The sequence below is a fragment of the Apis florea genome, unplaced genomic scaffold (assembly GCF_048593485.1).
Source record: "Apis florea isolate Af1SG1 unplaced genomic scaffold, ASM4859348v1 contig_3766_pilon, whole genome shotgun sequence".
NCBI lineage: Eukaryota > Metazoa > Arthropoda > Insecta > Hymenoptera > Apidae > Apis > Apis florea.
This window is the reverse complement of record NW_028256843.1, coordinates 575,049-598,958: the sequence shown is the minus strand read 5'-3', so window position 1 is coordinate 598,958 and position 23,910 is coordinate 575,049. Positions and strand designations below refer to the sequence as shown.

General features: G+C 33.8%; 3 protein-coding genes across 3 annotated transcripts; 2 read left to right on the top strand and 1 right to left on the bottom strand.

The window, feature by feature from the left end:
* Positions 1–686: 686 nt before the first annotated feature.
* On the bottom strand, positions 687–6,281 carry LOC105736404 (uncharacterized). The gene is made up of 2 exons (XM_012490864.3): positions 6,012–6,281; positions 687–5,555 (listed from the first exon to the last, which is right to left on the bottom strand). Exon 2 carries the CDS (start codon positions 5,379–5,381, stop codon positions 1,476–1,478), a length of 3,906 nt encoding a protein of 1,301 aa, XP_012346318.3. The 5' UTR covers positions 5,382–5,555; positions 6,012–6,281; the 3' UTR covers positions 687–1,475.
* A 2,006-nt stretch (positions 6,282–8,287) lies between these two features.
* Positions 8,288–20,463, top strand: LOC100872070 (uncharacterized). Its single transcript, XM_086915073.1, is given in 11 exon segments — positions 8,288–8,828; positions 9,434–9,725; positions 10,570–10,792; positions 11,801–12,287; positions 12,786–15,506; positions 15,775–17,449; positions 17,452–17,610; positions 17,955–18,068; positions 19,351–19,556; positions 19,806–19,841; positions 19,941–20,463. Coding segments are annotated over 10 exon segments (6,153 nt in total). The 5' UTR covers positions 8,288–8,828; positions 9,434–9,508; the 3' UTR covers positions 20,256–20,463.
* A 1,697-nt stretch (positions 20,464–22,160) lies between these two features.
* On the top strand, positions 22,161–23,702 carry LOC105736403 (uncharacterized). Its single transcript, XM_031918564.2, has 4 exons — positions 22,161–22,321; positions 22,653–22,808; positions 22,979–23,134; positions 23,489–23,702. Exons 1-4 carry the CDS (start codon positions 22,271–22,273, stop codon positions 23,636–23,638), a joined length of 513 nt encoding a protein of 170 aa, XP_031774424.1. The 5' UTR covers positions 22,161–22,270; the 3' UTR covers positions 23,639–23,702.
* Positions 23,703–23,910: the final 208 nt, after the last annotated feature.

Below are 23,910 nucleotides of genomic sequence, written 5' to 3'. Positions count from 1 at the left end.
AACAATGATGGCGCTGCGTGTCACTTTTATTGATATTATTCTTTCTTTTTCTTAATATTTGCTATTCTTCTTTATTCGTATTCTACAAAATTCATACATTTAGAAGCGGCGCATGTTTGATATCTGATTAATTTTATTGCTTTCTTTACTTTGTCTATTAATTAAAAATCTTGATATAGTCTATTCGATTATATTTTTACGTTATGAATATATTTACTTTTTATATTTGATAAAAGATATGAAGATATAAAATAAGATATTATTATGAATATAATAGTTCGTAAAATTCTATCGTTCTTGTTAGTTTATTCTATAAATGAAATTCGTATTTTATGTTTTACATTTCTCATTTGATTAGATTTAATTTTTTCATTATATAAGATATTAATATATTGGTAGATCTTTTAACGATCGATTGTTGCTGGTATACACGTAATTGAAGCCAATATTTAAGTTATAAGCAATTAATGTTTTTGACGCAAGATAGAGATGAAGTGAAATAATTCTATTTCGGTAAAATAGTTTTATCATTGACGTGTTCTGTCTCTGTCTCGTTTCATCTAAGCTTAAATTGGGTATAACTTAATAAATAAATTAGCTTAAATTTAATCGATAATTTTGCATAGCAGTTTTTATATTTGTTTTAACTTTTAGAATATATTTTTCAGAAATGTTTCACGAATAAATTAACGTGTATATTTTGGGATGATTTATTCAAATAATAATTCTATAAATTCTATATATCGATATATTTATATAATATTTTTTCTTTCTTTGGTTTTTATCAATAATACGTATTTGTTGTAAAAGATATAATTTACTACAAAGTTAAAAGTAAGTATCTTCGAATTTCAATTATTCATCTGATAATCATTTTAACAATCAATTATTCATAAATTAATAGTAATATATTTATAAAACGATATCGATTTCGATTAATGTTAAATATTTTATCTTAATTTCTCTTATTTCTTTCTTAGTCAAATAATTAACACGATTCATTTATTTTTTGATAATTGGATTGATCGATAAATAATCGTCTTAATAAATATTTATAAATTTGTTACATTCGTGCTTTATAAGAACGTTGTTCGAAGTACTTAGGAGAAACTTTTCGAAATAAATTAGTAATTAAACTAATTGGACCTTGAAGTTTCTTTCCCGAAACTTGCGAGATTCTTCAAAACTTTTTTTACCAATTTAAAAGCATTACGGAACTGTATCAGTGCAGCTTACGGTCTTGTTATATTAAAGATTTTAGTGATTAATTATTTAGATTAGAAATTCGTAAATTAATATTTAAGAAATTATATTTTGTTTAATAAAGTTATTAAAATTTGAAAATTTTTTAAGTTCATTTTAAATATTACCTATTACATTTCTGTTCTCTTTTTTCTTAATTTTCATCTTTACTGTAATGTAATTCATTTTAATGCAAATTAATTTTATCGATATGCATACGTCGCAAAATTTATTCATGTTGTTTCTATATCTATACTTTGTTCAATGGATTGCAATATTTCTTCGTTTGATATATATTTCTTCAAAAGTATCTTCAATTCGTTATTACCCTTGATTTGCATATTATCGCATAAAGTATATTTCTCTATCTTTTTAATTGCTTTCACGATACAACTCTCGAATACTAAATTCTTCTCCTTCGATTTTTGATAAGTGCTATGTAAATCGCTTATCTTTTGTTTGAAATCAGTATTAATGTTCCTTATAGTATACAGTTCATTCTTCAAAGCAGCTTTCTCAGATTCTAACAGATCCAATCTCGTATTAACCGTATTGAATTTAACCCGCAAGGATTCTCTTTCGTCCCTCAGTTTCTTCAATTCCAATTTCAATGCTTGAATCTCGTCCGTAGCTATTCGTAGCTCTTTCTTCTTCTTCTCTTCTTCAGAGAAATTAATAATCAAGTTGCATCTCAAAGAGTTCACTTCCATTCTCAAGGCAATGTTCTCCACTTTCAATTTATTCATTAATTCCAGTAATTTTTCGATCTCTATGTCCGACCCACGATTCTCATAGAGGCATAAACTCGATTGATCTATGTGTGTCACCGCCTCTGTATTGCTGAAACCACGAGTCGAATAACTGTTAATCTCTTTGTAATAAAGATTCACGATCTCCAACTTGTTCGAGATAGGTTTAATCGTGGTTTCATTCGTCTTGTTTTCCACAACATTCGACTTTTGCCTTTGAATCTTTTCCTTCATTTGAGTCAATTGCGTTTTAATTTCATAGTTTTGACTCCTCAAGTTTAATATTTCGAATTTCAACGATTCATTTTCCATTATCAATTTCTTTATCACTTCTTTCTCCGGTATCTTTTCCTTTTTCGGGTGTTTTTCCAATTTCCCCTTTTCCACTTCTTCGTTTTGCTCGGTAGAAACTGATTCGCTGCCCGACGTGATTCCTTCCTTCTCCATTCTTTCTATTCTTAATCTCTGCAGAGCGTTCACATATTCTTTTTCCAATAATTCTTTCTCCTTCTTCAACGTGGTATTCATCAATTCCAAGATCTTCAATTGATTCTCTAATATTCTGTACTCGCTATGAATTTCATCCAGTTTTATTTTCAACTCGTTGTTCATTTGCTTCAACATTTCGTTACATTGCTTTAACTCGTCCAATTGAGTCGTATTTTCCAATTTCACGTTATCATATTCCGTCTTGAGTTTATTCATCTCGACGTTGGAACATTCGTTTGCCGTTCTACTTTCCTTCAATTGATTCTTCAACATTTGATTTTCCTCGTCCAACTTATTAACACGCATCGTTAGGTCATGATTTTCCGACAAAAGCGTTTGTTCACGAATTTTAAAAGCCTGTTCAAGGCTCGTCTTCTTCAGAGTTAATCCGTTCAGATCATCATGAAGTTTCGAATTTTCAACCTCCAATTGCCTTATCTTATCTCCAGTTCCGTCCAACTGCGACTTCGTCTCTTCCAATTTGATGGTTAAAGTTTCCTTAGCCACCTTAAGATTTCTCACTTCTTCGAGCAGATTGTTGCGCTCGTACTTATATTTATCAATTTTATTTTCGAACATAGTGCACTTGGTTTGAACGAATTCTAAAGATTTCTCTATCTGTTCCTTCTCTACCTTCAAATTCGTGAAATTGGCGTTCAATTGTTCCTTCTCTATTTTCATATTCACCTTCTCCACGTCTAATTCGACGTAATCTGATTTCAACTTGGTGAGCTCTTTCAGCCTCTCGTCGGCGGTAGTTTTCTCGGCGTCCAATTGATACACCAGTATCTCCTTCTTCGATTCTAACTGAGCAACGCTCGACTCTAACTTCGTCTTTTCATCGGATAAATGTTCCAATTTAATTTTTAAATCGGCAATCTCTCGATTCGCATGATTGAAATCCTCCTTCGAAATTTTCAAGTTTACCTTCAATAACTGTATCTCGTTGTTCATTTTCTCCGTTATCTCCTTAAAGCGTCTCGCGTTCTCGTTTTCCTTCTCGACATTCGACGCTTCCCTCCTATATTTCATTCTTTCCAATTCGTTCACCTTATTCTGTAATTTTTCGTTCTCCTTCGAACTGATCTGAAGATTCTTCGACAAATCCGCGATTTTCACGTTCAACACCCTCTCCATTGTATTCTTTTCGGCGAGAGCGATCTTGGTCTCCTCGTTTTTCTTGTTCAGAGCGTCCCGAATCTTCTGCATCTCGTTCAACAACTCCTCTTTGTCGTCCTGAAGATTTTGTAATTTTTTCTTCGTTAAATTTGCCTCGTGTTTCACGTATTGCAGCTGTTCCAACTCCTTCTTCACGTCCTCGTGTTCGCATTGAAGCTCCGACGTCTTCTCCTCCATCACGTTCGTCTTCTCCTTCAACACTTTGTTCTCCTGTATCAGTATCGTGATCTCCTGGCGGGCGTCCTGCAACGCCACCATTTTCTGTTTCAACATACTGTCCGTGTCGAATAATTCTTGGTCGAGATCGGTCATGTGCGCCTCCTTATTGCTCAATTCACTCTTCAACCGAACGACCGACTCCTCCAGCTGGTCGATCCTCTTGAACACGCTCAAACGATCGCTCGACACCACGATCACTTCCAATTGCTTGATCTCGTGACACACCTTACCGATGAATTCCTCCAATTTCTCAATGTCCTTCGATTCGTTCGACTTGCCTTTCGAGCAACGATTCAACCTGTTCATCGCCGATTGTATCTCCTCGATTATCGCCTCGAGCTCCACTATTTTATTCAAATACTCAAGTCCCTCGGAATCGCCGATTTTGTAATGCCTTTTCACGTGATTGCTCTTCAACTTATCGATCTCGTTATTGATCTCTTTCAAAATCGTGTCCAATGTCGACAACTGTTTCATATATTCGTTGTTGTGTTCCATCAATTTCTCCGAGGTCCTTTGCTCCTTGCCGATCGATTTTGCCAAATCGATGTGCAATTGTCGCAGATTGATCCGCAACTCGATGATTTTCTGAATGTACATGAAACAATAGGGGTCGCCACCGCCAAGCAGCGCCTCGTGATCGTTCCTCAACTTGTACTTCAAGTCGTTCACGAAACGTTCCACGTTTTTCAAATTGCTCCACGAGGTCTCGTCGTAACTAACTTTGAACTTGTTCACTTCTGTTTTCAAACGTTTCGTCAGATTGTCCAGCTCGACTATCCTCCTCTGGTAATCCATCAGGTTGCCATTCTTGAATCTGAGCATCGCTTTCAATTTGTCGATCTCCACGTAAAGATTGTCGTTCCTCATTTGCGACCTGTGCAAACGTTCGTTCACGTTCACCAACTCCTCGGACAAATTCGCTATAGTCTCGGCGACTTTGTTAACTATATCGGTGAATATAATCTCCATAGTGTAGTCGACCATCATGAAGTGCTTGAGCTTGCATTTTAAGTGTTCCACTTCCGAACTGTGTACATGACCCTCCTCGACCTCGTTCAACCGACTTTTCAGGTACTGGATCTCGTTGTTCAAACGTTCCCTCTCCATCAAATACTCCTGCTCGACTTCCACGAGCTTGTCGTCGGAATCCTGCGTGACGTACCCTTTACTGAGCAAGCTCGATTTAATATTGGCAATCTCCTTCTTCAATTCCCTGTTAGCCGTCTCCAGTCGTTTGATTTCCTCTTTCTGTTGCTCGATCAATGGGTCAGCGTGGACACCGCCGTCCGTCTCCCTTCCCGCAACGCGTAACGCCAGCTTCAAACGCCATATGTTGGATCGCAATTTCATGCGATCGTCCCTCCAGTCTTTCATCTGCTTCATTATGCTGTTCAACCTGCACAACGTGGTGGCAGCTACTTCCGCTATCCTCGTTTTGTCTTTGAACACGTCATCGCTCGTTTGCTCGATCGAGTGGCAATTGTCGAGAAATTCGTTCATCTTTGGTTGTTTGATTCTCGGGTCAGGCAGATTATAAAATGTTCGATTTATTTTTTTTTTCTTTTTTGACAGGAATTTGTTGAGATAATAATATTGTTTATAATTCGGGTTGGATAAAGGCTTGTTTTAGATTTTGAATGATTTTATCTTTAATCGAAGAAGGAATTGGGAGTGCTGAAAGTTGCAATAACGCGTGTATAATTTATGCGGTTTAAAATTAAATTGAAATATTTGATCGAATTAATGGTTCTGCAATGGTTCTGTTTTTCTTTTTTTTTTTTTTTTTGGAAATAATTAGATAGCGTAGCTTTTCGTTGATATTGAAACTGTTAGAAATTCAATGAGATATACTTTTGGATGATTAACATATTTGAAGCATTTTATTTGTAATTATTTTGAGGAAATAACTTGAACGTATCATTGCAGAATTAATTAATGATCTTCGATAATTGGTATAATTAATTCGAATTAATTCATTATTTATCGTATGAATAATAATATGGATTCTAAGAAGTTATATTGAGAATTTAATTTTTAATTAATTTTCTAAGTTAATCTTGTATGAATATGAACAATTAAATGATATAATTATTTTGATAATTAAATTATACTAATTGTACGATATTGTACCTTGAAATCAAATTCTGCACGAACATTTGTTAAATTTTCTTTTGCGGATTCAAATATAATTGCAATAAAAAGATATTTCAAATGCCAGAAAGAATTATTATATTACTGCATCTTTACGTATAATTTTCATCCTCTGAATGAAATTTTCATTTTTCTTGAAACATATTACATTTTTACGGAACTTTTGAAAAAAATTTATGGTTTGAATGTTTGTGGTTACGTCGCTGAAAATTCATTTGACACATATTTGTAGTTTCAGATTGTAGAAATGATGCATGTCTTTTGTTTAGAATAAATTATAGAATAATATATATGAACAGAATATTTCAATATATTTATATAAATATCAGATTAAATTTTTATAAAATGTTGAAAGATGATTTCATTGTTAAATTATCCAAGATAAACGTATTATTATTAAAAAGTGAGTAAAGAATAAAATAATAACAAATTTTACGAGGATAAATTTATTTATGACAAGTTTCTTGAATAAAATTATCATAAATTCAAACACAGAACACGCATTTGTATCGATAATTATATTTGTCTACATTTAATCGTTTTTCTTTTTTTAACGTCGAATATTAGTTTTGCAGTACTGTTTTAAATTTTCTAAATTTTCACTATGCAGATTTAATTAAAAAGATACTCTCGTGATAAATTCACAAGTATAAGTAATTGAACCGAAGATAAATCTCTTTGCAATTGTTCGAAAACTTTGGTATCGTTGTATAAGTTTCTTAAAATTGGAACATCCAATATAATGTTCTTAACGAGAGTTGGTGAATTGTAATTCAATTATTAATCGTTTAAATTGAACGTGAATCAAAAGTTTCGTACCTGTGAACTAACTTTTACACGAGGGTCTAACGCATATCGATGATTCGTTTTAGTAGCTTCTTGTTACATCAACTTGTTAATGAAAATGTATAACAAAATTAACTATTGACGCTACTCGAAGAGAAATACACATTTAATAAAGTAATTTTAAAATAAAATCGTTAATAAATAATAATCGAAACGATTTAACAATCAATGATATTTCCATGGAAAAACCGTCTTCTTCTAAACTCTTTTAAAAGAATTCTCTGCTGAATTTTAATCTTTGAAATCGTTTAATCGAAAGTGTTGAAATATATATTATGCATACATCAATCCGGATGATTATTCAAAACTTTTAATACACCGTATCATTATCAATAATCGCCTCTTCGATTCCTCGCGCTTATTCAATGGAATTAATATAAATTGTTCAACTTCTCGAAAGATCGAAGATCTTTATATCGCTCCTCTCCACGCTCGATACACAGAGTTCTCTCTACGAAACTAATCACGACTAAAACGGAATCGTCCTTCGTTTCATCCAAGTTTTTTTTTTTCTCTTTTCTCTCTCTCCGGAAGTTTCGTCCAAGTTTCATAATAAATATGTAAAAGTTAATATCGAGGCTTTAATAACGAAATTCTAACGGAGGTCTCCCCCCTAATTTAATTACGCGAACATGACGGAACTCCATGGATGGGGATACGATTCGAAAGTTTCCGGTTTCTTTCGAAACTTTTCGCCAAATCTGGATGATAAGTAACTACTAGTCGTCGTGGACCAACGATTCCCTTTTTAACGAGACAACTTTCCTCGCCGATCCGGAAAGAAAGCTTTCCCCTCCGCTCCCTTTTAATTACATCCACGACGTCTCCCGATCGTTGCCTGTATCGATTGTATAAAGCGGAAATGGCGGAAGGGACTCCCAGTTTTCGCGTTTCGAAAGATGAGTTTCGGTCGACGAGTTGCATACAAACGGAATGTATTTTAATAACGCGGATTGTAATTAGATCTCTCTCGGAACGTGTGTGCCACGTTAATACCGCTTAGATACCGCTCAGGATTCGCAGAAATTCCCAGAACCAATCTGCTCGAATTGATTAAAAAAGATATTTCATTGCGTTTTGAACGAAATTATCATAAATCGTTTATCGAAAATAGGAATATAAATCCAATTTGGGGAATATATAAATATAATGCGTTTATTAAATTAATGAGAGAATGATCTGGATGAGCAAACGTGGAAATTTAAGATAGTCTTAATTGCAAGTAAATGGTATAGTAAATACAATAGTGAAATTCTGTATCTTTTTCTTTTTCTCTTTCTAAATTTACAATAAAAATAAAAACAGGATTTCTGTTCATCGCTATACCATTTAAAGGATTAACAGTTGACGAGGAACAATCCAATGTATCTAATAAAATTGATGAGATTACGTTCAAAAAGAATGACGAATAACAAATGTCGCGTGCAAAGAAAAATATTTTTTGGTTCGATGTTAATCTATAATTTAGAAATCATGGCGGAAGTAATCGTAAATCGTGCTTCCCCATCGAATCAGTTTTCCAATAAATAAATAATATCGGTGAATGAAAAACGTTATCGTACGTAACCGTCATCGAGATTTGAACGAATTTATTTACGCGGCCCCAATAAAACAGAGCGGTCTGACGTTAAATCAGATTATCGATCTTCATCGATGACCGCGGTCGTGTGGCAGTAAAAGTGTGACTGCCGCTGTGAAATATACATCGACCCTAACCTGGCTTCCTGTTTCGCGTATACATACACGTATCCAGGCTAAATGTTTTGTCCTGCGTTGGGGCAGTTTCGCGCTTAGGCGCGTCGAACTGTCTATAATCGGTTTACGACCGTAAATTTGCTTACATCGATGACTCGTCACCATTGGCGGGCGAGGAACAGTTACGTACGGATAACCTGTAAAAATATGATACGGCGAATGAATGGAATGGGAATATAGAGGATCGGGAACGAAGTAAGGACACCGATCGTTCGAATGCCCAAACGCGGTTTTACGTTCCTTTTAAAAGTGGCAAGTCTTGTACCGTAACCGTTGATAATGCTCTTGATGCGAATTCATAGCCCTTTCAGCCGCGGTTACGTTCCTTTATGAACGGACTTATGAATTATGTATTTTATTCGTCAAAGCGTTTATCTTCCTTGCCGCTTTTTTTAACAATGTTTGACCATTATCCCTCGCGAAGAGAAACTTTTGCCGCGAACGAACGTTGTAAGATTAAATGCAAAGCCGTTATTTTAGACGATATTTAGTAGACGTCTGAAATTGAATATAAATGCTACTTACGATGAATTTAATTTTTTAATATTTTTCAATACCCTCGCATCGAATGGTCTTGCTCTCGATACGTTTATAAATTAGTCTTAAATAACTGAAATCGTAGAATTAAAATAAAAAAAATTATTCGAGTAGATAACTTAAAGGGAGGGAGGAAATAATTGTTTAACCCTTTAAAACAAGTCAATCTATTATATTAAAATTCCTTTTATGACCGAGCATTTTTCTCAAATGCTTTAATCGAGTTTTCTTCAGCTTCTGAACTCTCCGTTTCCTTCTTATAGGTACAGATCGATCTTAATAAAATTCTCGTCTCGGTTTGCAATTACGTTGAAAAACTTGAAAAGATTAGCCGGATAATGGCGTCGTTGGAATCGGCCGATTTCCCGAACGAGCCGTGCTGTTGCTGCAGTTACAATCCCTTCAAAGACACTTCCAAAGAGTCGGAGATCCAGGACCTCTCGTTTGCCCTGAGGAAGCTCACGATAATGAAGTGTCAGATGAAGAAGTGGCGAATGGAAAGACTTCAGCTCGAGAGCGAAAATAGGTCTCTGAAACAAACCCTCCAGACATTCGGTATCGATGTATGATATTTCGTACCTTCTCTCTCTCTCTCTCTCTCTCTCTCTCTCTCTCTCTCTCTCTCTCTCTCTCTCTCTTCTTCCCTCTTCCTTTCTCCTCTCTCTGCTTCGACTAGCAGGTGGCGAAATTGATTAATTGGAATTCTGTACGGATACCCTTTCGTTCGAGTTTCTCCTCGTTCCCTTATGAATTAGCCGTTTAGGAGGAGGGGGATAGTCGTTCCGTGCAATTAGCGTTGCAAAAAGCAGAACGGGTGAAATTATACACACCGGGTGTCTCGTTTAATTTGATTAGCTCGAAATTGTTCCCGTGTTGTCGACAATGCAAATTAATGCCTCGAAGTGAATATTAAGATCGGTAGGAGAATTTATGAGCAATGCTGCGGAATATTTTTATACATATCGTTTTGAACTCGAAAGTGATACGATCGTATTCCGTACGATGTTAATTATTCCGTGAGAAAGGAAAAAAAATTCCCAGTCGAGAAAGAGTTAAAAGAAGTATAACGTCGATTAAGAATGAAATTTGTCTTACATCTTTTTCCCTGCTATTTCCTTCAAAAGTGTAGTAATCTCTCGCTTCCACTATTCTTTTCCATGCTATTTACACAATTTCCCCTATATATATATATCATGGATTATCACGTTTATCCCACGCATCCGCTAGTAATAGCGATACAAACCGTTTCTTCGAACGGATAGATCCGGAGACTTTCTCGCTTCAAGGATTTTCGCTTCGAAAATTCAGAGAGCTCTCTTCTTTCTTTGAGCCGTGTATATCGAGGTGTGCACGTGCACTGTTCCGAATGTTCCTAAAGATTAGACGTGTTTTTGTGTAGGTGTAAATGCGGATGAGATATTGAAGCCCGATCCACTGCTGGTGCACTCCCGGGAAGAAATCGAAAGGCTGCAAAATGCAAACGCGGCGCTCGAAGATAAAGTGAGGGATCTGGAGGAAACTCTGGCCGAACGAGACTGTTGCGACGATCCTGGCGCCACGATTTTCTTCCTCAGGGAGAAGATGAGATATTTTAGGGAGCGTTTCGCGCTTGAAAAGAAAGAGTACTGCTTGCCACTTTCTCTCCCTCGTAAACCTAGATCTCGTTTAATCGTTTCCTATTCCGGTCGGCGAATTATTAGGAAAACGACACGGTACAGGGTGATGCGTTTCGGGCGAATTTGCAAATAAATCGGCACAAGTATTTTGTGTTCGTTTAAAAGAAATTATTTAGATGCGAAAGAAATTTGCGAGAGAAAAAGAAATTGAAACGTGGTGGTCTCGATCCAAAGATTTCTTCAATATTTTATAATTTTGTAGTAATGTGTACGACCTATTGTTACATATACGAAGAGTTAATTAATTAATGGATATTTCAATGTTTTTTCACAAATATTGTTAAAAATTTTTGTTTGGTGTATTCACACAACATTCTCGATAAATCTTGTTTGATTCATTCTTAAATGTTTGTATGATTTATTTATGGGTTAGATTATGTTAAGATCGATGAACTTGATCAACTTGAAAGCTTAGTGAATGTAATCATTTCTTACATTGTTCATTAATATTCGATATTTTATTTCTTTAAATAGATCTATCGTTTTTTATTCGCAATCTGTGTTTTTATTTCTTTTTAATATTCAAATTTATTTACAATATCAATTATCGATGGAAATATTATTACTTGTTTTAGAAACTATAAAGATAATTATAAAGAAACTATGAAACTAACTAATAAAAATATCAACTCAATTTTTTTTTCTTTTTAAATAATAGCTCCAGGGATAGTTAATCTCTCAGCATGTAGTAAAAGTTGAAAATTTAAAACGCTCGATATTTTTTCCCAAATCAAGTATTATACCGTATCAACGTAGAATTTTATTTCATCTCCTTCAAGTATAATAAAATTCATTGTTCTTCTCGAAACGATCGTTTCATAGAAATTAAACTTTCACTCTGAATCAAAACAAGGTGAATTACAAAAATTTAGAGGGAAAGAACGATCTCAAATCCTTCGAAATCCCTTTTTTCTAAAAGTGTCAAAGGAACTTTTTCGCCCTTTCTCTCGACAGATTGCGAGACATGATATCGGAATTGAAGTTGAAATTGGCGCAGACCGAGGAGAATGTCACCTGCCCGGCGATACATCGTCTAAGGGCGAAGCTTCGTGACCTCATGAAAGGGGAGCCAATCGAGACGTTGGTGTCCATCTCGAAAAGCTGCGAGGATCTGCGTTCAGAGAACGAGAATCTGAAGGCCGAAATGGCCAATTTGAAACGCGCGTTGGCCCAGTGTGAGGCAAAGATAAAAGACATAGAGGAGCCGAAGGAAGTGAAAGTGGTCGAGACGGTCACTGTGCCTGAATACGTCGATATCGAAGATTTGTTGAACAAATTGAACAATTGCGAGCAAACGGTGGCCAATCTGACGAAAGAGTTGGAGGAGAAGAACAATAAAATCGACGCGTTGAACAAAGAATTGGAGCAGATGCTCATTTTGAAAAGTCTGGAGGAGCAAATAATGATAATGAAACAGGACCTCAAGAAGAAAGACGAGAAGGTACGGTGTTCAAAAGTAATGCTAGCAAACTTAATGGGGATGAGTTTTCCCTTTGCTGACTCGAATTGATTCTCTCTCTCTCTCTCTCTCTCTCTCTCTCTCTCTCTCTCTCTCTCTCTCTCTCTCTCTCGTGTTACATTGAAGCGTTCGTTTGAGGGTTTGTCGTTTGAGATGGAAAGTTGCTAGGAATGGGAAGTGTAGGTAACAGGTTAATTAGTATTCAGAGACTTTTTTTTAGAGAGAGAGAGAGATGACGTAAAAAGGACATAGGCGGTGAAAAAAGAAAATAAGTTTTCTTCTGTGTACTTTTTTTTTTTTTTTTTGAAACATCAACGTAATAGAAAAGTTTAGATGCCTTGTTAATTTTATGTATAATTAATACGAAGATTATACAATTTCATTTGAGAAGAAATATTCCGCGAATTAAATTATGCGTTAAAATCTCTCACTACTTTATGATTTATATTGTTTACGAAAAGAGAGGACTCCATCTTTCAGATTTCGGATCTTCTGAACACGTTAAGACAGTCAGAGATAAACTTGCTCGGTTTGGAAGGTTTGAAAGCTAAGCTGGAACATCTGGAGCCAGAATTGTACGAACTGAGGGTATCGAAAGACAAATTAATGGACGAGTTAAACACGATGCGCGACACATTGCAGGAGAGGAACGATCAGATAATAAACATATTGGAAGACAAGGCTAAGCTGGAGGAATATTACAAGAACAAGGTTGAGGTGTTAGAGGCGAAGCTCGATGAGCAGGTGAGTTTGGACGAGGAGCTCAAGAATCTGAGGAACGAGTTGGAAGAGCAAAGGATAAAGAACAAAGAGCTCGAGGCGTGCTGCGAGGACATGGATGTCCTCGAGAAGAAGCTGTTGGAGTTGGAGAAGGAGCTAGAGGATAACAGAGACGAGCTCGAGAGATTGCAAAAGGAGAATTTGGATCTGAAGGATGAGATAGAGGTGGGAAGGATGGAGAACGAGAAACTTCTCGACCGGTTGGAAGAGTCGAAAAAGTGGATCGAGGACAACGAAAATTTACGGGCTCGGTTGGAGCGGTTGCAAAGCGAGAACGTCGATCTGATGGGACAGAAGAAGGCGCTCGAGGATTTAAATAAGCAGTTAAACGAGGATTACGACAGTATGAAGCGAACGATAGACAATTTGGAGACGCAAATCGACAATCTTTCGAATGAATTGAGCAACGTGGAGCGAGAACGGGACGCGTTGTTGAACGAGAATCAAAGTGTCAAGAGGGAGTTGGAACGAACGTTGACGGAGAACGAAAATCTGAAGACGGAGCTGGACAAGGCCGATGAACAACTCGACAAACTGAGAACGGAGAAGAACGAGTTGCAGAGGAATTTCGACACGATGAAACTCGAGAACGAGACGTTGAAGGAGGACGTAAAGGCTTTGAAGGACGACCTCGAAGAGTCGAAGAGAGAGGTGGACGAGATGAAAGCGACCAGTGATGTGTTAAAGGATAGGGATGAGATAAAAGACGTGGAATTTCGAGAACTGCAACAAAATATGCACAACTTGAAGATCGAAAATGACGAGTTGAAGAAAGAAAACGACAATTTGAAAACGAGAACTTCGGAATTGGAGGACAAGTTGGACAACGTTAAGAAAGAGTTGGATAAAGCGGAGTCGGAGAATACCGATTTACGTGGTAAAATCGATAATTTGGATAGGGAATTGGAAAAAGCGAAGAAAGAGATGGAGCAATTAAAATTAGAGATATCTTCGTTGAAGGATGCTCTGGACAAATGTGTGGACGAGATGGAAAAACTGAGGATAGAGAACGAGAAATTTAAGAAGGAGAACGCGAAGGTCGAAGTGACCTGGTTGGACGAAAATTTGAATTTGAAAGCTAAAAACACGGAATTGGAACAAAGTGTGGCCAACGCTGTAAAGGAATTGGACAAAATGAGATCGGAAAACGCCGATTTGCTTAACGAGTTGAATCGTTTGAAGCAGGAATTGGAAAATGGTAGGAAGGAGATCGATCAATTGAAATCCGAGATAAGTTCTATGAAAGACGGGCTGAACAAGTGTATCGACGAGATAGAAAAGCTAAAAACTGAGAACAACGATCTTAAATCGGAAGTTGGGGGCTTGAAATCCGAGAGGGATCGCTTGACGAACGAAATTGCCGACTTGAAACCAAAAATTTCGGAATTGCAAGAAAAATTAACCGACGCTAGCAAAAAGTTGGACGAAGCGAAAGTGGAAGATAGCGATTTGCGTGCCGAAGTGGATCGTTTGAAAAAGGAATTGGAAAACGCTGGAAAGGAGATCGATCAATTGAAAAACGAGATGAACTCGTTGAAAAGCGGCCTCGACAAATGTGTGGATGAGATGGAAAAGTTGAGAAATGAGAACAACGAACTGAAATCTCAAGTTCATGGACTCAGGGGCGAGGGAGACAGTTTAGCCACTGAATTAATTAACATGAAGGGCGAAAATTCTGCTTTGAAAGATGAGAAAGATCAATTGAGCAAGCAATTGGCGGAGAACAAGACGGAAAATGAAAGATTGAAAAAGTTGAATGGTGAATTAGAAGCTGAGAATATGAAGATAAAAAGAGAGTTGGAATCGTGGAAGAACGAAAATAACAAATTGCAGGACGAAAATAAGAAATTGAAGGACGAACTTGAACAATTGCGAGAACAATTGAAATCGTTGAACAATGAAATGAATAAATTAAGACGCAAGCTCGAGGAAGCTGAACATAAAATTGAGATTTTGGAACCGCAGTTGTCGCGTATACGAAGCGAGAACGAGAAATCGCAAAATGAATTGATAGTTTTGAGAAACGAGGCAAATGAGTTAAAAGCTAAATTGGATAGAGAAACGGTCGACAATGCAAACATGCGAAACGCTTTGAAAATATTGGAGGATCAAATGCGCGATTTGAATAAGAAACTGGACAATTGTAGGGCGGAGAACGATGCTTTGAAACAGGAAAATAAAGATCTTAGAACGAAGTTATCGGACACGGAACAAGTTTTATTGAATTTGAAGACGGAATGTGATAATTTGAAAGAAGATATTACCAATTTGCAGAAAACAATCGAACAACTCAGGCAGAAAATCGCCGATCAAGAAGCAGAGATAGACCATTGGAAAGTGGAGCATTGCAAATTCGAATTGGATAATGAAAAATTAAAAGCTGATCTCGAGAAAGTGTTGAAAGAGTTGAGCGAGTGTCAGGTAAAGTAAATTATTTGCTTAGCGAATAAATATAAATTTCATTTAATATAATTTTATTATTGTTTATACGTATTTATTCACGGGATAATATTTTATATCTCGTAGTAAAATATTTTCATCGTGATCAACGAGAGACAATGAAATTAAATTTCTATGAATTTTAGGGAAAAAATTTTTCAAATTATCGATACCAGTTTTCATCCTTTCTAAACTAAAAATACATATCGCGTAGAAAACGTTTTTCAAATTTAATTTTAAATTTTTATAGGCCATGAAAAAAGCCGTTGAATCAAATCTGGTAAAACTGAAGAACGAGAAAGACGATCTGAATAAAAAATTCACCGATTTAACGTCGAAATTGGACCAACAGAAGAGAACATTGGAAGCGGAAAAATTGGCCAAAGATAAGGGCGATATACAAATCGCTTCCTTGAATTCCGAAATCGAAGCGTTGAAGAAGGAATTAGAGAAATTGAGAGCGGATAACAGCAAGTACAGAAGCGAGATAGACGATCTAGGAAAACAACTCGCATCGGCGAAGAGCGAGCTGAATGATTGCAGAAACGAAATCGATGTGTTGAAAAACGCCAATAGCGCGTTGAGATCCGAATTGGAACCTCTGAGGAGTTTGAAGGATGATTATAGTAGACTGACAACCGAATTGAACGGTCTGAAATCCGAGAACATGAAACTTCTCCAAGACAAGAGAAGTTTGGAGGACGAGTTCGGCAAATTGAGAGGAGAGGGTGATGGACAGAGGGTGGAGATCGACAGATTGAAAATGACCTTGGACGCGGAGAAAACAGCCTCGGAAAAATTAAAATCGGATCTTCAAAGTTGCAAGACTGAAAATGGTAAATTGCAAACGCAGATGAACGAGATGAAAAGGGATCTGGATAAATTGAGAACGGAGAATGATCGTCTGAAGAGAGAGCTCGATGAGCAGAAGAAGAAGCTCGACGACATGAAGGCAAAGATAAAGTCTCTGGAAAATCAGCTTTCGAATTTATCGGCCGAGAAAGAGGAGTTGGTCAAGGAACTCTATCGTACCCGTGAAGATTTGAACAATCTCAGAAACGAATTGGAGAAACAAACGGCTGCCAAAGATACAGTGGCGAAGGAGTCGAGCAATCTGAAGGAGGAGCTGGCAGAGTTGAAAACGGAATTGAATAAGACTCGTGATGAAAACGAGACGCTAAAGAACGAGAATGACAAGCTGAATGCGGAAATAACGAGATTGAAGAAACAATTGGACGCACTGAAAGAAGAGGATGCGAATATGAGGAATGAGATCGGGAATTTGAACAAGAGGAACGCGGAATTGTCTAAGGAATTAACCGTGGCGAAAGATAATTTGAAGGATATGGAGAGTCAGTTGAACAATCTGAGAAGAGAGAATGATGATTTGAAAAATAGAATCAATAGTCTCGAGAATATGGTGAGGGAGTTTGACGATTTGAAGAGACAGATGGAAGAGACTAAAGAGAAATTGGACAAACCGAGCCCGGAATTGGATACGTTAAAATCAACCAATAAAAAGTTGCAAGACGATTTAGACGATGCGAGAAACGAATCGTTAAACTTGAAGAATGATTTGAATAAGTTGCGAAATGATTACAATAATTTGCAAACTAAATTTGCTAATCTGAAAGAGGAGAGAGAACGTGCCGCCACGTTGGAAAAAGATCTGGTCAGGATGAAGAGGGAAAATGACGAATTAAAAGATCAAAACGCGAAACTTGGAACAGAATTAAACGATTGCCAGGAGGAGAACAATAGGTTGCTTAAAGAATTGGAGAAATTGAAATCGGATAATGTGAAATTGCAAGACAACTTGATTAACGCGAAAAGCGAAGCGGATAGATTGAAAGAAGAGTTGGACAAGTTGAAAAAAGATTATTCCAAATTGCGGGCCGATTTATCCAAGGCGAGAGAAGACAGGGACCTAGAGAGCAAAATGAGGTGGACAAAGAGAATGCCGAGTTGAAGGCTATAAATGCAAAATTGAAAAGCGATTTATACGATTGCCAGAGAGAGAACGAAAAATTGAGCAAGCAAGTGGCTAAATTAAAAGCGGAAAATGAGAAATTGAAAAGAACTTTAGGTACGATAATTATAATTAACAGTAATGTTTCAATTGTTCGAACTTTCGATGCTGCAAATTTGGTAGTGATAAAAAGATAAACTATCTTTGCAAATTCGAGCAGAGATATGCAATATTAGTAAAAAAGGATAAGGATTTTTATTAATTTCGTGTATTTTTTCTTCTTTTTATATTGATATTGTATTTAATAATGTTATTTAGAAATGAACAAGATCACTCGACAAATTTGGTTTTATCAATATTTAGAAAAATTTACAAAATATGTTCAATATGAAAAAATTATTTTCTAGGAATTATTCATTCTATATATATATATATAAATATGTGTGTGTGTGTGTGTACAGACAAAGATTTGGATCAAAAAGAAATGGAAATTGACGAAAAGATTCTGTATGATTGCAGCGAATACATTAAAGCAAATAAAATACTGCAGAAGAATTTTGAAAATCAGCTAAAAGGTATAAAGAATAGAATAAAGTTCTCTTTTCTAGAATATGCATATGTATAAGAAATTATTTTTATTTTTATTATTATTATTATTATAAATATATATATTATTTTTATTATTATTTTCGCTTTATTGCTTCTTCATTACTATTATTAATTGATATTATTTACAATTTTTAATCGTTAACAATATCCGAATCTTAATACTATAGATTCGAAAAAATATTTAAATGCAGCATCTATTGTACATACTATTATATTTCTTTTTTTTTTATAGAATTCGTTTTATACAGTTTTTTTTTATATATATAAGTTAAAGTATATATTCCAGATTTTATTAATTTGAATGAAAACAAAATCTTTGTTTTAAAATTTTTAAAGCATCTTTTAAATAGCGTTACTACAGCGACACTATTTAAAATTTCTTCATTTTAAATATTTATAAATATCTATTTTTATCTATCTTTTAATATATATTTTTATTAGACCACATTACGTACATATTATAAATAATTTTTTTTATTGAAAGATAAAAATAAAAGTTCATGTATAGTTCAAAGTTGAACAATTTTTATCTGTCATTGACTCGCATTAATCTATGTGTATATGCATATTATATGTACATACATAGTATATGCATTGTACATGGTAATAAGTTTGACGTAATATCATGCTAATTAATTTCAGATTAGAGTCGATCGATTAGAAAACGTATTTCTAACACGTATTATCTTCAAGTGCGTGTAAATATATCCGTGCTTTAATCGCAGTTTACAATATCTGGCTAAACGTATCAGCATATTACTAGCTTAATGTTACGAAGCTTATGATAAGACATTAAACGATCCTATGGTTCAAGCTAAAAGCGACAGATTATATAGGCGAATTACCGGATATACGAAAACTGAAAAAAACACATTGAACGTTGAATTTATTAAAATTAAACGTTGTATTGATCGGTCGACTAAGAATAATAAAAAACATGAGATTGTTATTCATATAATCGTGATAAAGATCAAAATAATAAATAATAAGGAATAAAAAATAATTTATTAAGTTTTTATTGAATTGAACGTTTTGAAAAACAAAGATTTTTAAATTTGAGAAGATATAATACAGAAATACAAATATTGTTTTCAAATATTTATTATTTTATTGTATTTCATCTTGAAGATTTATATACAACATATTTGATAATAATAGTTTTATTTTTTCATTAAGACATTTTTTCATCTTTGATTTCTTTTTTTAAACTGTAAAATAGGAAGTATGTTTCTTCGTTATTTAAAATAGGTGTACAACGTCTTCGAGACTACATCAATTATTTAGACGGTAAGGGTACGGAACCCAAAATGGCGGATAAATTGGAAGAAGAATCAGAGATAAATCCAAATACAAAAGACATTGAGGATTTGTTGAAGATGTCTCGAGATTTAAGTATCAATATTAATAAGGCGGAGCAAGAGATACAAAATCTTGCTAAATTATTAAAACCTGTGGTATGTACAATATTCATGATAAATCAAAAAGTATATCGTTACATTTTAAATAATTACTAATCATTTCGAAAGCAATACATAACCATATATAATTTATGAAATGATATTATTATTTAAATATTTAAATGTAATGTTAATATTTAATTATAAAAAAATATCTATTAAACTTATTCGTATATTATCAATATTTACAATATTAAAAAAATACGATATATTCAACATATAATTTAATTATTGTGATATATTCAGGAACTTGGTGCCTTCGATCCTGATGATTGGTTAAATGTAAGTGCAAGAATTATATTCATTAATCATCTATGAATCATAAATTCGTCTGAATGTCTTGTTTATCGCGTTCATCGTTTTTATCGTGTTTCATTTCAGTCGTTGACACTTACGCAATTGGCAGAACTTCATGACAAGATATGTGAATTGACATCAGACATGGTGCAACAGGATTCCAAAGCTGTTCCATGCGAAGCACCCCAACGATCAGAGAATTCGACGGATATTTTGAACAAACGTATAGCTGCTTTGCAGAAACAGATTGCGGAGAAACAAATGGAGGCAGGATGGAAGCTTCAGGGGCTGAAGAGAGCTCTTAGAAATGAGCAGGCTAATTTAATTCGATTGTCCAATGAGATGAATTTGGAGAGACAACGCAATTTTAATCTTCAATCTAGGTTGGATAAATCTTGATGTAATTTTCTCTACAAACAATTAGGTTTTTCAAAATATTTCACGGATCAGTATAATGTATTTTTGATCTTTGTTATTTATCATCATATGTCGGTAAGTTTGTGTAAATATGAATTGTATATCTGTACTTCGTTCAATAACATATAATAATCATCGATGCAAGTATATGGTAAATGAAAAGTTGAGATTAAAATTTTTTCATACATAACTGCTTCAATTTTTCTACTTGTTTATATTTGTATATATTTAATAATAAATTTATAAATTCTCTGTGATTTATATCTATGAGAAATCACACACACGTTAATTAAAGGAGAAAAATTAGATCAAATGTTATGTTAGAAGATAAAAAATTCTACAACTGGACAATTAAGAAAGGATTCATATAACAAACAATATTCCAAAAAGAACAGTGGAATCTGGAATACTTTGAAGAAAGATGCTTTTATCCAGAATTAATGATGAATTATAATTAAGAGATTATACATACCTACTTTTATTACGTTAAATTAAATTATAATCATTTATATACAGAACGAATCACGTATATATAACATAATATATTTGAAATAAGAAATGATTATTAAGTGCCGAACATCTTTTGCTTCTTCTTCCTCCTTGTACGAAACAACACAATATTTTCGATATTTTCCAATCGTTCAAATCCATCCAGAATTTATCCAGAAAATATCGTTCTGAACGACCAAGCTGCTTCGCCATCGAATAAATTACTTCTATTCCAGTAATTTAATCTTGTCGCACTGGTTACATTCTAATTAATGAAGCATGGAGGAGGAGAAGGAGGAGGAGGAGGCGGCGAGAGGAACAGGAAGAAAAACCGTGGCCGGGGCCAATAACGAGCAACGTTCTGGAAAACAGTTACGGCTAATAACGGCCAATAGATTCGGCGTGGCCGCATTTGCTCGATTTCGCGCGCGACAACGCGATTTCCTGTTTCGTTTTGTGCCGCGGTGTTGTTCGATCGAGATTAATTCAATTGCATCGTGGACCGCATCCACTTCCACGACTTTATCAGGGAAACGGTCGATGCGGCTCGTGCGTGCACACCACGCCCGGATACCATTGGCAAAGAGTACGCATATAATTGAAATGCGCGGCTAGATCAAGTGGTAAATGAATTGACGAAATCCATTTAGCCGTATGCCCGCCCAATCGGAATTGGAATAAGCTCGTGAAGCGTCCATCCCTTGTAACGGTGTATTATCGAAGTAACGCTGCGTTGACATATTCCATCCTTTGGGAAATGAATTCGAAATGAGCACATTTTTCGTTTAGAAAGAAAGAAAATCTTGATCTTCCTTGATTAATATCGAGAGTATTATTCGACGTGTATATATTATTATAGAAAATGATGATACAAGTTCGTATTTTCGAAACTTTCTTCTCCATCGATTCTATCCTTTGGGGATGGATTTAATTCGCAATGAACACGATTCGTTTAGGGAACCGATTGGTCATAGATCGATATAAAAAAGTATCGTATACGTATGCGTTTTTGACTTTTATATTAATCTTTTTGAAGTAAAAATTGAAATTACTGAAATTTTTAACGATAATCTGTAACCACAAGAATTTATTACTCGATAGAAACTTTTTTTCTTTGTAAAATAATAAATTGTTTTAAATATTTTATATTTAGAATTTTAGAAAATTTAAAAAAAAAAGAAGAATTCTATAATAATGATTTTATATAAAATACTTAAAACAATTATGTCTTTATTTAGATGTTTGCTTCATGATTCGTTAACAATATATACATATATATATAATAATAAAAATAGTTATATAAAAACGAGATGTTTTAAAATGCTTGTTTATCGTGTCAGTTTCGTAATTATACGAGACAATGCTTTCTGATAAAATCACGAATCCGAACTCCTTATATTCTCAGCTTTTTTTCTACAAACTTAATAAATGAAAAAAAGCAGTGTTCAATGATAAATCGAATAGAGTACTTGTGTATCAGAATATAATACGTTTTGTTGTGTATCAAGATGTTTCTGTGGTTGCTAACAGTTTGTATGTTACAATGGTGCACGGTACAAGTAAATATAATTAATTAATTTTTTATTACAAATTTATTTATAGAAGTATTACATAAATTTCCTGTAGAATCCACATTACATTTTGTTAAAGAAAAGACGATAGGAATAAAAAAATATGATAATAAAATGTTACTATTTATATTGTTACTATTATTTATCAAAGACATCAATGATCATTACAATTATTTATATTATTTAAGAAGAGAGAAATACTTTTTATAAGATACTTTTTTATAAGAAAACTTCTATTTATGTTTACGTATTATTGTTTTAATAAAAAAGTTTTTTAATCTTCAATAAGAAAAATAATTTTTATTATTGATGATTAAAGGCAAGTTACGAGGTAGTGTTCGAAGATGCTGAATGTTTCGATATAAACAAAAAATATATAAAGGAATGTGAAATAAATGTAGACTACGATAGTACATATGGATCCAAAATGGATGCATATCTGGAAATTCTTGAAATTCCTTATGATTCCATCAAAGTACGTATTGTTCGTAATATAATAAATAAAAATATTATCTCTTGAAAAATTGAATAAGAAAATAAGATTGATGAATCAAGTATACTGTAGCAAATTTTAATTTTATTCTATATCCAGATAAAAAGTTATTCGAATCTTTCATTTTTATTGTCACGTTCTTTTTCTTATAGTTGGAAATTGATACGTTCACCACTCAAATGGGTGAATATACACTTCCTATGGCAATTCACTTAGAAGATGATTTATGCGAATTTGCGAAAAAAAAAAATTCTCTAGGATATTTATTTATACAGTCAGTAAATATACAGACTTGTCCTCCGAAACCAGTATGTAAATATTTTAATTATTAAATAAAATATAAAATATATATAAAGTAAAGTATTAAAATTATAGTAGTATCACTATTAATTTTTAATCTCAATTTTTTTCGAATTTATCGGTACAAATGAAAAATAACTTAAAATATGTAGAAGCACAAATATAAATATAATTATTTTAAATGAATAAAATAACTATAATATAACTATAATATAACTTAAATTAATATAGCTTAAATATATCTTAAATCTTAATAAACTATTATTACTTTATTATAATAATACTGTAATAAATACAAATTTTACATTATAAATATTTTAACAGAAATTAATTAACCATTATTTAAATGTATTATATTTCAGGGAATTTATGAACAAGAAAGATTTGTAATTGGCAATATGATGGATGCTTTACCGCCTTCATTTCCCGAAGGTCATTATTTATTAAATTCGACGTTATCATCTGAAGAAATCATATTATTCCGTCTTAATTTATATGTAAGAGTATATTAATTAATTATCAAAAAAACGTGTAATTGTACGAAAATATCAAAATAAATATTAATTTTTGACAGCACATTAATTAATATTACATTAATTAATATATATATTAATTAATATATATATATTAATTAATAAATAATATATTTCAAATGTTCTTATTATCTTTATAATGTATACAAAGATTTCATAGCATATTTGGCAAAAAATGTCTCAGTAAAGTTAACGATAGGTGTGCCAGTACATTTAATTATATACTTGCGTGCTTGTAACGTATACTCAAT

Excerpts from the sequence above, each read along its gene's own strand:
- LOC105736404 (XM_012490864.3), bottom strand. The coding sequence starts at position 5,381 with ATGAACGAATTTCTCGACAATTGCCACTCGATCGAGCAAACGAGCGAT.
- LOC105736403 (XM_031918564.2), top strand. The coding sequence starts at position 22,271 with ATGTTTCTGTGGTTGCTAACAGTTTGTATGTTACAATGGTGCACGGTA. Across the intron at positions 22,322-22,652 it reads TACAATGGTGCACGGTACAA|GCAAGTTACGAGGTAGTGTT; the intron begins GTAAATATAATT and ends TGATGATTAAAG. Across the intron at positions 22,809-22,978 it reads TTCCTTATGATTCCATCAAA|TTGGAAATTGATACGTTCAC; the intron begins GTACGTATTGTT and ends TTTTTCTTATAG.